This window comes from Sinocyclocheilus anshuiensis, unplaced genomic scaffold, assembly GCF_001515605.1.
Source record: "Sinocyclocheilus anshuiensis isolate Anshui unplaced genomic scaffold, SAMN03320099.WGS_v1.1 scaffold668, whole genome shotgun sequence".
In the NCBI taxonomy this organism is placed as follows: Eukaryota; Metazoa; Chordata; class Actinopteri; order Cypriniformes; family Cyprinidae; genus Sinocyclocheilus; species Sinocyclocheilus anshuiensis.
The window spans coordinates 203,122-219,670 of record NW_015557097.1 but is presented as its reverse complement, the minus strand read 5'-3'; the positions used below and the strand labels follow the sequence as shown (position 1 = coordinate 219,670).

General features: G+C 37.8%; 3 protein-coding genes across 8 annotated transcripts in view; all 3 read left to right on the top strand.

Annotated features, from left to right (window-relative positions):
* Positions 1-5,616, top strand: part of hinfp (histone H4 transcription factor) — an 8,582-nt gene extending 2,966 nt beyond the window's left edge. For all 4 annotated transcript variants that reach the window (XM_016472316.1, XM_016472313.1, XM_016472314.1 and 1 more), the window contains exons 5-10: positions 1,171-1,323; positions 1,496-1,573; positions 1,686-1,806; positions 1,935-2,073; positions 2,901-3,025; positions 4,241-5,616. In XM_016472316.1, coding sequence (XP_016327802.1) covers positions 1,171-1,323; positions 1,496-1,573; positions 1,686-1,806; positions 1,935-2,073; positions 2,901-3,025; positions 4,241-4,601 — 977 coding nt within the window. In that variant the 3' untranslated portion in view covers positions 4,602-5,616. The remainder of the gene's footprint in view (positions 1-1,170; positions 1,324-1,495; positions 1,574-1,685; positions 1,807-1,934; positions 2,074-2,900; positions 3,026-4,240) is intronic.
* A 1,033-nt stretch (positions 5,617-6,649) lies between these two features.
* Positions 6,650-8,007, top strand: LOC107677427 (sushi, von Willebrand factor type A, EGF and pentraxin domain-containing protein 1-like). Of its 2 annotated transcripts, none has more exons than XM_016472317.1 (3): positions 6,650-6,955; positions 7,114-7,275; positions 7,688-8,007. In XM_016472317.1, exons 1-3 carry the CDS (start codon positions 6,841-6,843, stop codon positions 7,939-7,941), a joined length of 531 nt encoding a protein of 176 aa, XP_016327803.1. In that variant the 5' UTR covers positions 6,650-6,840; the 3' UTR covers positions 7,942-8,007. The 2 variants fall into 2 exon arrangements, with proteins under 2 accessions (XP_016327803.1, XP_016327804.1); XM_016472318.1 differs by having other exon boundaries at positions 7,114-7,250; positions 7,688-7,765.
* A 136-nt stretch (positions 8,008-8,143) lies between these two features.
* On the top strand, positions 8,144-10,652 carry LOC107677428 (complement receptor type 1-like). Of its 2 annotated transcripts, none has more exons than XM_016472321.1 (3): positions 8,144-8,333; positions 9,010-9,213; positions 10,576-10,652. In XM_016472321.1, the coding sequence occupies exons 1-3, from the start codon at positions 8,201-8,203 to the stop codon at positions 10,590-10,592; spliced, it is 354 nt and encodes a 117-aa protein (XP_016327807.1). In that variant the 5' UTR covers positions 8,144-8,200; the 3' UTR covers positions 10,593-10,652. The 2 variants fall into 2 exon arrangements, with proteins under 2 accessions (XP_016327807.1, XP_016327806.1); XM_016472320.1 differs by having other exon boundaries at positions 10,573-10,620.
* Positions 10,653-16,549: the final 5,897 nt, after the last annotated feature.

Below are 16,549 nucleotides of genomic sequence, written 5' to 3'. Positions count from 1 at the left end.
ACGTACTTACAGTCTTTGAGTCAGAACAGCCGGCATTGTAGTCTACTCTCCCAGGATCAGGAAACGGTCCTCCATAAAATGTGCTGCACACATCTGAATATTTGGGTTGAAGTGTTCTGGAACAGTGTTGTAAATACCACTTATTTGTAGTCGTGTCCTCTTTTGGAAGACCAAACAAAGTAGTTTCGCTTTCACAACGAAACACACAGCGTCACACATGGCGGCTAGAGTGAGCGGCGGCAGGCGGCCTTGAGAACGGCGCGGCTGGCGGATTCGATGAAGGAGGCTTGCGGCAACCACATGTGATGACTCCGGGCTGGACTCCGCTTCGTCCACGGTGAAAGCCGATCCGGCGATCCACAGCGCAAAGTTGATGTATTTCCTCAGCGACCAGCACGGATCAGCTCTAGGCATGAAGAAGCGGATATCGTCCTCTTTTGGAAGACCAAACAAAGTAGTTTCGCTTTCACAACGAAACACAGCGCCTTCACGACATGGCGGCGGTGGCAACAACAAAACTACAGCGAGAATAAAAGTTACGCTTTCTTTCTTTGCGTGAACATTTGGGTGGCGTTATGCAAATCTTCCCACATAGTGACGTAGATATGTGGGGGCGTGTTAGAACGAGCCGTTTTAGGTAGGCGTGGTTGACTCTTAACTTTTATAAAGAATATCTCTTTGGATTTGAGGCTTTAGTCTTTGCAACTTTACAGATCTTCTTTATGCACCAAGAGCTTGTAACACTCCAAAGAGCAAGGAAAAATGTAAATCGAATTTAATTAAAAGTTTATTTATTTATTTTATTTTATTTGATTCTTTAAAAAAAAAAAGACCCCCTTGGAAGTTTGTTGAGGCCCCCTAGTAGTTGTCGGCACCTGTTTGAGATGCAGCAAATCAGTTATGAGATAAACATAGAATCAGAAAGAATAGAATAATCAGTGATTATATTTCATAAAGTCCAGACTGCTACCTTGTGTTAAAAATAAGGTGGATTATTTGTCCATTTTGTCTGTTCTGTACCATATTTGTGCTACCTATATTGAACCCCATGGCAGATGATGTTAAGCATCTTAGTTGTATGAATGCTCCTTAAAGGTTTCCCTGCTCATAATGACTTTTAAAGATATGCACATTTATGAGAAGACGTTAACTTTTCCTTCTTATTTCTAGACTGTGAGGCCTCTTTCAAGGGCAGGTTTAAGTTGCGAGAGCACATGCGTAGCCACACACAGGAAAAGCTGGTGGCATGTCCGACCTGTGGAGGAATGTTCGCCAACAACACAAAGTTCTTTGACCACATTCGACGACAAACCTCCATTGAAGGTGAGGGCGTTGTGTTTGAGGTGGTACACATGTAGAAACCACAATAACGGAATTTGAAAACCTTCAGTATTGAACGAATTTGAATTCTTTTATTGAACATAACAAAAAAATTTATTAGATTGATTAGCATGGCTCATTGCACCCATTTGTTTGTGTGCAAATGTGTCTGCAGGTCAAAGATTTCAATGTTCTCACTGCTCTAAACGTTTTGCCACTGAGAGGCTGCTGAGAGACCACATGAGGAACCATGGTATGGGTCTTTTTGTATGTCAAGTGTCATAGAGGTTGTACTTTGTTCTGCTGTATTGGACCTCACAGGCCTTTATTGCCTAATGATGTTCTTCTCTGTTCTCTGATCAAAGTCAACCATTATAAATGTCCACTGTGTGATATGACCTGTCCATCACCATCCTCGCTGAGAAACCATATCAAGTTTCGTCATTCCAACGAGAAGCCTTACAGCTGTGACTACTGCGAGTACAGGTGGGGTCACTTCATTACCAGAGACGGTGAATCATAATCCCTGGATATTTCTAATCTTTCCGTCTGCCATTTAAGACCTGTTTGTCAGAACATGGTCTGTCAGTTTGTTTGTTTGTCTGGTTTTTCAGCTGTAAAAACCTGATAGACTTGCGGAAGCATTTAGACACACACAGCAGTGAGCCAGCATATCGATGTGACTTCGCTGATTGCGACTACTCCACCCGCTCCCTTTACTCAATCAAGAACCACTACAAACGTGTTCATGAGGTGAGCCAGGCAGAAAATGACAGCCACATTCATATCTACATATCATGACTTCAATATAAAATCACGAAACCACTTCTATTGTGTTCCACAGAATAAAGTCAGTCAAGTTTGGAAAGACATGTAGCAAATTATTTTATTTTATTTTTGGCCATGAATATGGCAATAAAAAGGAGGATAAGCAATCAATAATATATAAAATTAGTACATTTCGGACTAATGTTGTTTTACCAATTTTTAATTATTTCAAATGTAGAGAGACTTGTGTTTTATAGCCTGAAGTAAGAATTGTTTTAGTAGGAAGGACTCTTGTAATGATAAGGCCCCAGGTAATCTAGAAATAATTAATGTGGGAATATCTACAAATGCAACTCACGTCTTCATTGTCATGATCCTTCAGAAATCATTCTAATATGCTGACTTGGTGCTCATTGTTACATTCAGGACTGGTAATCATTATTTCAAATGTAAACAAGCAAATGCAATTTCTATGAGACTTGTGTTTTATAGCCTGAAGTAAGATTTGTTTTAGTAAGAAGGACTCTTACAATGATAAGGTCCCAGGTTTGATCTATAATAATGATCTATCTAATCTAGAAATAATTAATGTGGGAACTTCTATAGATGTAACTTCTCTCATACAGCCAGCACACATGATTAATGTATAAAATACAAAGGCAGAAAACATTGTGTGAAACATTGTGAGCAAACAAAATTAAATGAAATGTGCGTCAGAAAGTGAATACAATTCTACATCATAACATTTGCACTCATATTCAGCTCATAGCATCAGAATAGCTAAAAATGTTTATTTGCTGTTTTGCATTTAGGGAGATTACACTCCTCGCTATAAGTGTCATGTGTGTGAGCAATGCTTCACCCGGGGGAACAACCTCACTGCCCACCTACGCAAGAAACATCAGTTCAAATGGCCTTCAGGACACCCGAGATTTAGGTATGAAGACTTCCTCCTTCCTTTTAGTCTTGTCTCCTTTTGCTTTTGATTTCAGAAAGCTCTTTCTAGTTTTGTCTGTAATAAACATTAGATGGTCTTTCTCTTATGGGGTGTTTGTCTCAGTTTAAGATTGTTTTTGTTGCTGATTTCCTCAACCTTCACTCCTGTTCAAAAATTTCTGATCGGTGAGATTTTTATGGTTTTGAAAGAAGATCGTTAAAAAATAGTCAAAAGCAGTAATATGGTGAAATTTTATTGCAATTTAAAATAACTCTTTTCTGTTTTTTAATACAATTTAAAGTGTAATTTGTTCCTGTGATGGCAAAGCTGAATTTTCTACTTTTTGAACTTTTTGAACTTTAATTAGTCTGTAATGTTGCTGTTTGAGCATAAAAATTATCTGCAAAGTTGCAAAGCTCAAAGTCCACTTCAGAAGGAGATATTTTATTTAACAGAAATCACTTTTCAAAAACTACAACGAACGACTCGTTTGGACTACAATGCATATTTTCCGGGATTTGTGATATCACAAATACCGATGAATGGGACGAGACCTGGTTGAGCTGCACTAGAGAAGGCAACGAGTGTTATCACTGTCGGAGACACGCTAGCTTTCCCAAGGCAGACGAACTTAGAGTGGTTACAATCATCCGGGTTTAAATCACGCTCAAATTGAATTGATTTTGATGCAATATTTACACTGAAGCTCGCAGGCGGCTATGGTAAAGGGCATGACATTTCCCGACCAGGCGCCGAGTGCTGCCAATCACAACACACACTGGCCCAGCGAACCAATCACAGCACACACAGGCCCAGCTAACCAATCACAGCACATTTCGTATTTCAGAAGGCAGGCCTTCATTTGATACAGGAACTATTCGAGCCGTTCATGCCAGACTGGGGAGATAATGTAATAATGTAAAATATGTGAAAAATAACGTGTTTTTCAAACAACCTAGTATGAGAGCCTGTTCAAGTACACCCCCAAAACAAAATCAAGACTTTGTAAAAGAGCATAATAGGACCCCTTTAAATAAATACTGTTTTAAAGAAAGCTTAAAATGTAAAAAAAAAAAACATAATGCACCCAAACTTTTGAGTAGGTTAACTATACATATAAATGCCATATTTATTTTGAGGTGGGTTTCCAGTGGACAGTAAACCTAACCCATCTAACTTGACTATGGTCTTTTGCCCTGTACCAATCTCTTTCAGGTATAAAGAGCATGAAGATGGGTTCATGCGCCTGCAGTTGATCCGCTATGAGAGCGTGGAGCTAACAGAGCAGCTAATGCGGGAGCGGCAGGGAGAGGGGGACAGCAGTGAGTCCAGCCAGCAGAACGTCCAGCCCGGTGAAGAACTGGAGGAGTCGGGGCCCCTCGGCACCATGGGTGGAAATACAGAGGCAGGAATAAGAAAGGAGGGAGTGAATGACTGTAGGACACAGGAAAATACAGAAAGTGTGTTCTTGGTGTTGACAGCCGGCACCTCCTCAGAAACAGACTCTACAAGGGAGGGGTCCGTAATGCGTCAGCTACAAGACACTGCCCAACAGCTGGGCATGGAGGTGGTTTAACTGCATCTCTGATTACTGCAACGCCCTAAAACTGCTGTGTCAGACAATAAAAAGGTACATTAGGACATTCCAAATAACTCTGTGACAAAAAGTGCTATGATACTAACAGGGGACCAAAGCAGGAATAGAGTGTGTTTGAGGATGCTGTCGTCATCATCAAACCCCTTGAACACCGCACTGAACAGAACAGCTGAAGCTGAATCACTGGTTAGCTCTGAGGATGTGGTTAAATGAATAGTTCACTCAAAAAGGACCATTTTTGTTATAATTTACTCCATAAATGTCCCCATATTATTTTTGTTTGTCACAAAACACAAAATGAGATGTTAAGCGGAGTGTGTGAGTTGCCTTTTTCCATTCAACAAAAATGAATGGTGATTTATTCCACTAAGCTCCAAAATGGACAAAAACACTGTGAAAGTATGTTAAATGTAGCTCCTGTGACTTGTATGTTTTAAGTATTTATGTGATTTTATTTTTTTTTTCCCTGTTTGGAGCTTAGAAAAGTAAGTCACTTTCCTTGTAGGGAAAACACGCGCGCACACATTCAAGATGTCTTATTTCTTGATGGACACTGCAGGGTTGGAACAATAAGATTAAATTACGCCATTTTAATTTTGGGCTAAACTATCCCTTTGAATTAGACTGTGTGTGTGTGTGTGTGTGTGTGTGTGTGTGTGTGTGAGTGAGAGCAACAAACGAGAGACAAAAGGGTAAGGGAGAACAGAAATGTATCCTACTGAACAGTTTAATCAGCTTTCTTTGACTCTTAATGTAAAGGAAGATGGACAGATCTCTGTGGAGAACTCTTTATAGTGTATAGTTGTATACAGTGTGCTTCTGTTTTAAAGATGAATTGGAAGTGCTTCTGAACTTTAAACTGGCCACCATTCCTCTTTAATTTATTTTTCAACTTCAGATCAGTTCTGTTGTCCAGAAAGGCCCATTCTGGATGAAGCTTCCAGTTTCTACTGCTGTTCTATCATAGTAGTAGTTAAAATTAATTGTTTTTTTAGTTGTAGTTAAAATGAATTGTTCTTTTTTTTTTTTTTTTTTTTAATATACATCTTTTCCTTAGGACTTTTATTTGCCATTGAGTCCTAATAATCTAACTGAGATGGAAGAATTCATTTAGGGCAAACTGACTATACTAAAAGACATAATTTTATTTTAAATAAACAATGGCAGTTATTTCAATACATCTTTTGTCCTCTTTGTTTTGTTCTTTTCTAATTAAAATATTTTGATTGTAAACAGAAATATTTTTTTTGCCATTCAAAGTAGTAATTTTTTTTTCTGTTGTGCCATCAGAGGAATGAATTACATTTTAAAATATATTAAAATACTTTAAATTGTAATAGTATTTCACAATTTTACTGCTATCAAATAAATGCAGCCTTGGTGCGCGAGAGACATCTTTTAAAAAACGTTAAAAAAAAACATCTTACCAATCCCAAACTTTTGATCATTAGTGTGTATATATACTGTATATATTCCTCTGTGAGTGAAAAAATGAAAGCTTGTGTATTCAGGTACGGAGTGTGTTCTGGGGATAATCCACTTTGTTCTGTGATCCCGTGTGCTGTGTGACTGTAAGAACAGTACTTGTAAGTCCTGTTTGTTTGAATCTCTCAGGACAAGAGCCAGCAGGCAGGTTGTGCTGGGTTAGGCAGAAGTTTATGCATCACTGCAGTAGTCAGAGGTCAGTGTTTGAGGAGCACTTTTCACAGATCTGTGTCGTTACAGTAATTACAATCACTGCAGGTCTCAAGCACACTAGGAACTCTGCTTAGGGAAGCGAACTGGACAAGATGTGAGAAACATGAACTTTACAATCAGCACAACTGATATTTAAGCTAAACTGCAAATCAGACTTCCCATGGCTCTCTCCCTTTCTCTATAATCTCTTTCTCTCTGCTCTGGTGATGTTAGCTGGTGTGTTAGCGGAATTTAAGAGATTAGTTTGTGTTAACGGCTTAATGTAAGCTAAGATGCAACACTTCCCCTTTCTTTCCATCTGTCTTCTGCAGGAAAACAGGTTTTTGAAAATAGCCTTTAAAGAATACAGTTCCTAATGCAAATTGTTTTTCTATATTATTCACATAATGACTTCTACGATATGAGACAACAGAACAAGGAAACACTGATTAGAAAATGAGTGGGAGACGTTCAGAAGAAGAGAACTGAAGAGATATAGACAACTTATGTTTTGGAGAAGAATTTCCACCATTAAAACAACATGAAACTAGGAAATCTTCTGCTGCTGTTTCTGGGGTCCTTGAATGTGGTGTTCACTCGAGCGCCTTTAACTGCATTTACTGAAAGAACAGCTGTGGAGGAAGATCTAGGAAGCGGTAAGAGAAGCACTTGATTCATTTATGAACTAACAGGATATCTAAACTAAGCATCAAGATTTATTTTACAAATTGACAAAATGTCGGAAATATTGTACATTGAAAATTGGTAAAGGATGCATGAATTTGAGCACCGTAGACTGCACTATGTCCCTCAGGTCTGTTGGAGGTGGAACAGGAGGATGAACTGGAGGACACTTACTGGTCCGGGACAGCCCCCCTTTGTTTTGGAGGGTGTAAAGGCAGACACTGGGAGCTCAAGAGAGACAACTGTGGAGATTCAGACTGCTGCTGGGTGGGATACAAATCCTTCTATAGAGGTACACCTGATCATCATCTTAAAATCATCTTTATGTGGAACATGTCTCAAAAGTCTGTTTTTTTTTTGTGTTGTTTTTTTTTGTCCATGCAGTGGAATCCATTGTAACAACAAAAACAAAAAAAACCTGTTACTTTAAGAGGTTTTAAAACCAAAATATTTACCAGCGTTCTTCAAATATCTTCTTTTGTGTTCAGCAGAAGAAAGTAAGTTAGGTTTGAAACATGATTGAGTTTTCATTTTTGGGTGAACTATCCCTTTAATGTAATGTACTCCATTTTTGTTGCTATCACTATTTCCACAAAACCAAAGATCCAGCTATTGATTTGTGTGTGTGAACTACAACTTTTTATGTGTTTTATGTGTTTATGTTTTGTCTCATGTTTAATCTTCTGTCATTTTCTTTTCCCTAGTGAATTGTGGAAAGCCTGATGTGGACTTTAATGGGATGGTGTATGGGAGTGATTGGTGGGTGGGTTCTGTAGTGCGGTACGACTGCAGGCCAGGGTTCGTGTTGGTGGGAGATCCTGCCCGAGCCTGTCAGTCCAATGGGAAATGGACACCCAAACCGTCCTGTCTCAGTAAGTCCTGGTCTGGCTGGACGTTGCACACAAATGATGGAATTACCCAGAAAGTGCACACAAAACTGAGACCTAATCTGTCTTAATCTCATGTACTGTTTGTATAGTATATGAGAGACTGAACACAAACTAAAGTAGTTATAGTTAGTACTGTTGCTAAAAATAATTCTTCAAAATTACCTCACACTGTAAGAAAAAAATCCATAGATAAATGGAAAAGGTACTGGAAATTTTCTGTCAGGATTTTATCCACGAAGTGCAGGCATTGTTTTGTCTCATGTTTAATCTTCTGTCATTTTCTTTTCCCTAGTGAATTGTGGAAAGCCTGATGTGGACTTTAATGGGATGGTGTATGGGAGTGATTGGTGGGTGGGTTCTGTAGTGCGGTACGACTGCAGGCCAGGGTTCGTGTTGGTGGGAGATCCTGCCCGAGCCTGTCAGTCCAATGGGAAATGGACACCCAAACCGTCCTGTCTCAGTAAGTCCTGGTCTGGCTGGACGTTGCACACAAATGATGGAATTACCCAGAAAGTGCACACAAAACTGAGACCTAATCTGTCTTAATCTCATGTACTGTTTGTATAGTATATGAGAGACTGAACACAAACTAAAGTAGTTATAGTTAGTACTGTTGCTAAAAATAATTCTTCAAAATTACCTCACACTGTAAGAAAAAAATCCATAGATAAATGGAAAAGGTATTGGAAATTTTCTGTCAGGATTTTATCCACGAAGTGCAGGCATTTGCTTTAATCCTAAAACACAACAAAATGCAATGCATACGTCAAAGGAAAGGGAAAACACCTGTGAAAAATCACTACAGATACTTCTTTCGTATTAACACATAAGTGCATTGTTCCCTATTTTTAAAGATTTTTCTTAGAGTGCATAGTCATTGTCCATAACATGAAAACATGAAATATCTAGTACTGATACATACTATTTTTAATAAAAAGTGCATACATGTATTAAGTTGATCAGCTTTTTTAAATAATATTTATATTATTAAAATATTTTACTTTAGGTCAAAGTCTGAGTTTTGGAGATTAAACAATAGTTATGGTCAGTTACATTTTACACAGAAATGAATTTCATTGGCTGTATTCAATATAAGTTAGGTACAATTCTGTCTCTCCTCCTGTATGTGACATTAGGAGTGTGTCATCGTGGCCGGGTTGAGATCAGTGAGAAGGACATTGACGGGACATGTTCGTCCACCTGTCCTGATGCTAAGAGCTATGCAATCCCTCTGAACCACAAATGCAGTCGAATTGAGAACTGCAGAACTAAAGAATCGGGCTGGAAGCACTGGTTTACACGCTGCAACTACTGCGACTGTGACTGCTTCACTCCCTGCGGTAAGTTTTTATAGAGTCATTTAAATTGTGGCTAGTTAAAGCAAGTGGCAAATACTGTAACTGCAGTAATGCAAACAATATTTCAAAATCAGTGTTCTTGTTTGTTCCCTCAAGCTTCTACAGGATAGAAGACAGTGAATCTGTATTCATTTTCCTTTTCTACAAAAGCCTAAACATTCGGAAATGTTTTTCCCTGATCTGTGTATAGTAGTACAGAGATGAACTCATAATGTTGTTACCCTCTGAGCATAAGCCAGGTGAAGAGGGAGCTCTATGAGTGCTGAATATACAGTACTGGGAATGTACATTTGATTGTATCTAGTTAGTTAGTCATAATTGTGGAAAGATAAGAGACACATTTCAGTTCCATAAGTGATTTTATTAGAACATTATGCTTCTGTAGATACAATGAAATTATTAGTTTATTCATTCACTTCATGATTGATACAAGATTAATGTAGTATCGTATTAATATAGTTGAATCAGAGTTGAATCAGCATCAGAGGGGTCTCATTTATAACCATAAATGTGATAGTAGAAAACAAATCTCCTTTTAGTCCCAAGTGGTGAAATTCATGATGAAATTCTCATTTTTCTTGGGTTGGTAGCAGCCGATTCCTGTAGAAGATTGAGGGGAAAAAAATATTTTATATTTGTGTTGTAAATAAAGTGAAACCAAAATACAAAAAAAAAAAATTGTCTTGCTCCAATATATTTGCACACATACTGTGTGACATAAAGTGAGTGCTATATAATTAAACTGATGCACTTACCCACGTTCAGTCGGGTTATAGTGTTTCCTTTCTTTGACAGAAGCTCCCAGTATGTGTGGTTTTCAGTAGATCCAGCCAGTCCGTTCACACTCTGCAGATATATGCCATAGCTTTTGCTAATGTTGTATGTGAAGCTAATAGAAATACATGTAGCAAAATTAGCACAAAAAATTAAATTAGCACTACAACAGTTCCTTATAGTCCTGAACATTGTACAGTAGACTGTATAGGTTTCCCCATAACCTATTAACCTACTATACTATGCTTGTTTTATGGCTTGTAAAGTACATGAAACCAGAATAATTTGATAACATTTAGTGCCATACTTGAAGTTGTTGTTTGTGTCGTGTAGTTGATTTAAGACCCCAAACATCGGCATTCCCACTGTCGCAATAGGGGAGTAGGAGACGTTTGTGTTATTGAATTTATTAATGACAGTCACCTTAATGGGGATCTGTCCCTGCTTTCCTGTTAAGAAGAGAAATTTTGTACAAGAGAGTCTCAGAGAATCCTATTAAATCATACTTCTCAAATGTTATTTGACCTAAAATGATTTCAATTCAATCATGTTTCTCCTTATTTGAAGCAGAAATCATGGCTTTATAGAGGAAAACTCACCTGAGTGGTCATCACGTCCCCCCAGTCCTGGGAAAGGCAGCAAAGCTGCAAAGCACAGAAGACTAATCGCTGTTAGAGCCATTCTACCAGTCTGCCCAGTGTATCTGAATGTCTCTCACAACCACACACCCTATATTTATATTTATTTTTTTGCATTCCAACTTTTTAAGTCATATCATTCCTGGGAAAGTCATACCTTAAAAAGGAGTGGTCAGCCAAGAACATGAGGAAAGAACATCAAACAGATCTATGATAGTTACATTGATTCTTTGTTCTCGTCTTCCAAAAACGTATTCAGTCATCACATTATAGGAACAGTCTGAAGAGGAACTTGAATGACAGGAACAAGGAAGAGAATCTGTTTAGGATTGTTCATCGCAAAAGTACCAGGAAATAAATAAATAAATATAACAAAGAATGCACTGTTGCCAAAAAATATTTTTGAAGAAAAACATTCCACACTGTAAAAAAAAAAAAAGCAACTATAGAAGCTCCCAGTATGCGTGGTTTTCAGTAGATCCAGCCAGTCCGTTCACACTCTGCAGATATATGCTAAAGCTTTTGTTAATGCTGTATGTGAAACTAATAGAAATGAGCAGAATTAACACACACACAAATTAAATTAGCAAAAATCTGAGGCTTATACAATTGAATGACAACACAATCCTTGAGTCAGGGACTGTGTGTTCACGTTTGACTGTAGTAAAATGAATGCAGAAAATGACATTTCCAAAAAAAAAGGATATATAGGATTTTTTTCCATATCTTTAAAAGGAGTGGTCAGCCAAGAAATGCAGGGAAACAAAGATTGACAAACAAAGAAATATGGAATTTACTTAAAGCACATGTGAAAGTCAAGCTAAACAGCAAATATGACATCCCATGGCTCACTCCCTAAACCTAAGTCCATATTGACTAGTCAGATCTGACTGTAAAAGCCTCTCATCTCATCAGAGATTATAGAATAATTATAGTTACTTTAATTAATTGTCCTCGTCTTCCACAAACGTATTCAGTCATCACATTATAATTAGGTTTAAATACTATACTATTCTATGCTATGCTATACTATATTATACTATACTATCTCTTTTTCAATTTACAATGTATTTCACTTTGAATTTGATGAAATTGTATTAGATTTGAAAAATATGCATTTACTTGATTTTTAAATGTCTGTAAATGTTTGTTAAGCAACAAAAAAAGAGGACGACAATCTATTTAGGATTTTTTTTAATTATTATTGCAAAAGCAATAAATTAAACATAAATTAAACTTGAAATATAACAAAGTTATATTTAATGTGCATATTTTAGAGCTGGGAAAATCATTTCACTAGATTTTTACATTTTTTTGAAGACTATATATAATTGTATGATGTTTTTTTCTTGCCTGGAAATCACCATTTTAAAGTCCCTGATATTTCAAGGTTTTCTATGGTTCTTTATAGCCAGTGAACTAATCCAAATATTGTAACATTAAAGTAGCATAATTTAAGTACACAGCTTCCTCAAGGTCACATATGTAAATAAAGGTAAAAAAAGCCCCAGAAAAAAAACTGCAAAGTGAAAAGGACTAATTGTTGTCTGTCTATTTAGCCATCTAAATCACTACAAACTCAGACTACAAAAGCCCAGATATTCTGAAACATTGCTGTTTTTCCTGTTCTGTATTTAGTACAGAGATGAAGCTTTAAACTTGTTACTTGAGCATAAGCCAAGTGAAGAAACACTAATATACAGTGGGTATAAAAAAGAATCACCCCCATTCCTGGAGCATTTCAGTCCTTGGTAGTGCAACTGAATCTGGGATAAAGTTGTGGACAGGCACAAGTCAGGAGATGGATAAAAAAATTCAAAGGCTTTATCAATTCCTAGAAGCACAGTGAAGTCTGTTATTAAGAAGTGGAAGGTATTTGGTACAACACAGGCCTTCCCTGGATCAGGACGTCACTCCAAACTGGATGAAAGAGCAGGAGGAAACTGGTCAGAGAGGCCACCAATAGGCCTACAGCAACTCTGAAGCAGTTAACACAGACCCTCCCTGGATCAGGACGTCGCTCCAAACTGGATGAAAGAGCAGGAGGAAACTGGTCAGAGAGGCTAAGAGGCCTACAGCTACTCTGAAGCAGTTGCAGGAATTTATGACAAAGAGTGGTCATCGTGTGCATGTGACAACAATATCACAAATTCTCCACAAATGTGGCTTGTATGGGAGGGTTGCAAGAAAAAAAAGCCACTCCTCAAGAAAGTCCACATGCAGTCACGACTGAGTTTTGCCCAAACACACCTTGAAGATTAAGAAGCAGATGAGACTAAAATTTTATTATTTGGCCTCAACACCAAACGATATGTCTGGTGGAAATCCAATACAGCTCACCATCCAAATAACAGCATTCCTCCAGTAAAGCATGGAGGTGCTAATATCCTGTGATGGGCTGTTTCTCTGCAGCAGGGACCTGGAGCACTTGTCAGGATAGAAGGAAAATAGATAATGGGGCAAAATACCGTCAAATTCTTGAGGAAAATCTGCTGCCTTCTGCCAGAAAGTTGTCAAAGGGAAGAAGGTTTATCTTCCAACATGACAGTGACCCAAAGCACACAGCAAAACTGAGCACACAGTGGTTGAAGGAGAAAAAGATGAATGTCCTTGCATGGCCCAGTCAGAGCCCAGACTTAAACCCCATTGAAAATCTGTGGAATGACTTGAAGACTGCAGTCCACAAACGCTCACCATCAAATTGAACTGAACTTGAGCAGTTCTGCAGAGAAGAGTGGGCAAATATTGCAAAGTCTAGATGTGCAAAGTTAGTAGAGACAAAGACATATCCCAACAGACTAAAGGCTGTAATTAAAGCAAAAGGTGGTTCAACAAAATACTGACACATTCTTTTCTATACCTACTCTATTCTATTTGTTTGACTCCAGTTAGTTAGTATTGTTAAAAGATCAGGGAGGCTTTTCAGTTTCATCAGCATACGTTTATTAGAGTATTATACTGAGAACACAATGAAATTATGAGTTTATTAATTGTTAAATTTTGTGTTGATTCTAATATGTGGTTTTAATTCGGCAGTAACATTTAGAATAACTTAATACAACTGATGTTTAAAAAAAAAGATCTATTTTTTGGCCCAAGTGGTGAACCTCAGGATCATATTCTCGTCTCTCTGGGGTTGGTAGCAGCCAATTCCTGCAAAACATTGAGACATTCCAGAATTCAGAGTATAAATAACCTATATTTAAAAGGAAGCTATTTGTATTTTGTGCATTTGAAAACTATTTTGATTTAATTATTTTGTGTTATAAATTAAATCAAGATTAAGCCAAATGTCCTTTCCTGCACCACAACAATAAAGTAATGTTATATGATTATCTTCATTCACGTACCCACTTCCAGTCGGGTTATAACTCCTGCTTTCTCAGACAGAAGCTCCCAGTATGTCTGATCCTTATCAGATCCAGCCAATCCGTTCACACTCTCCAGATATATGCCAAAGGTTTTATGAATAGTGTATGTGAATCTATTGTTGTATCAAAAATAAAGAATTAATCAGAATTAGCACAAAAATTCAGTTCACAGTCTGCTTTCTAAATATTTTGTTAGCCCTAAGCCTTTACAATGAACTGACAAGACAACTGTTGAGTCAGGTATGACTGGAAAAACATCTCAGGCTTATCACAGATAGGCCCCATTTCACCATAATCTTATTCAGTCATTACACTACAAATGCTTTTGATTAAGTATGTCAGTCATCACAAGTAAGTTAATCACAACCAAAGTTAATCAGGTATACTCTTCTATACTACAGTCACATTACTGCATGTGAAGTGTACTAAACAAGTAAATTCAGTAAAAGTTTGTGGAGTACTTGAAACCGTCGTTGGTGTCCTGCAGTTGATTTAAGACACCAAACATCAGCCCTTCCTCTACCACAGTGGTGGAGTAGGAGATCTGCTCATTAGTTAATTCATTAATGACAGTCACTCTAACGGGTACCTGTTCCAGCTTGCCTATTCGAGAGAGAGAGAGGGAGGGAGAGAACAGCATTATTTAGTTCAAATACATGCTGTAGTAATTTAGAGCATTAATAAATTTAATAACAAATAATGAGGTAATCTGTCATGAATTAACTTTTTGGTCTTTACTCAGTTTCTGTGGATAATAGTGTTTTCATAAAAGCTAACATAAGTATAATAAAATTAATACTTTTTCATACCTAGACCTGCAAGGAATTAAACTCAATCCTCACCTGAGCCTGCAGGCAGCCCCAGTCCTGGGAAAGGCAGCAAAGCTGCAAAGCACAGGAGACTAATTGCTGTCAGAGCCATTCTACCAGTCTGCCCAGTGTATCTGAATGTCTCTCACAACCACACACTCTATTTATATTCTGGGTTTCCTTTGCATGCCAAATTCTAGATAATAAATTATTAGTTTTATGGAGAGGCCTTATCTCTTACCTTAGAAAGGTGTGGTCTGCTAAAGGATTTTTGCCATGGATTAATTGATGCTTGTTTCTGAGAAATATTGAGTACAAACTCTGATAACATTGAAAGTAGAGAAGTAATTATTTGGCAAGGACCCAGTGACCATATTTTGTCTTGTATGTTGTAAGATATGACATGTCAAATATGCTGTAGAGGGTGAGGATTATGTGGTTATGTTATAATTTACCACTGACCTCTCTTACCTCTTAAAAGTTAGTGTACTTTTCATTAATAAACATTAATTATTAACCATCACAAAATAACCTGACCACAGTTTCTTCATCTCCAGTGATGTGCAGGCGCTATCTTAGAGTATCTTGTGAGGAAGAAAGTCTCTGAGCAGTTATTCTCTTTATGTATAATTATTTTATTTAATAATTTCTTAACCTGCCCAGATTAGTTCATTACAGTTTAAAGATTGATTTGTAGATTATGTAAATATCAGAATTCCTCCATCCATTAATCTCTATCTATCTATCTATCTGTCTATCTGTCTATCCGTCTATCCGTCTATCCGTCTGTCTGTCAGTCTAATGTCTGTCTGTCTGTCTGTCTGTCTAATGTCTGTCTGTCTGTCTAATGTCTGTCTATGTAGACATCTATCTGTCTGTCTGTTTTATAAATTATATATTCTGTCTGTCTGTCTATCTGTATATCTTAATTTACCTTCCCATATTATATTCAATTTAGCAGGACAATAAATTTATTTTTGCTGTAAAATATTGTAAGAATGTTTTTAGAAGTAAAAACTTTTCAATGTGTGGGCTATCTGTTTGTCTCTTTACATCCACATCAAGGTGTATTTCCCCTTTCAGCAAAAAATAATTTAAAAGATTCTTCAAAGCAATCACACATGCTGCAAGGTAAGCATTATTTCCCTCTCCATCCCCAACATAAGATTAGCCTAACGTAGAAACATTGAATATGATATTGAGCGAATCATAACAGCAACAGTATGTGTACTCGCCATGGATGATGTAGGGCGTCGTTTGAACGCGAGTTACCCCGTTGGTTTCACCGAGAATAACCCGAGCACTGCAGCAGCAGCAGCAGCCGACGCGCAGGTGCCGCCTTTAAAGAGACCGCGCTCAATTCTCCCGTGCTGCTGGTTAGGCTGTAATTTCCCTTTGTTTTTCGTCTCCATCCCCCCCCGTGCCTTTGCCCCCCCCCCCCAAAGCAATCTCATAGGCAAGGGGTTCTAAAAATAGATGTAGCATACGTTTCCATCCTCCTGCCCCACTAAAATAAGAAAACAGCCCTGTTGCTGTAGATCGCGAAAGCAGACTAGTAGGCACTAGACTAGTGACTTTTCTCTTGGATCATGGGAAAGTTGAGATCCCCACCTGTCTGGTTAACATAAGATCATAAAATGGCACCAGGCCAGTCCTGCTCTCACTTTCCTGCAGAGGGGTTTGTAATGTAATCCACCACACAACATCAGCCCAGTAAGCCGTGGCT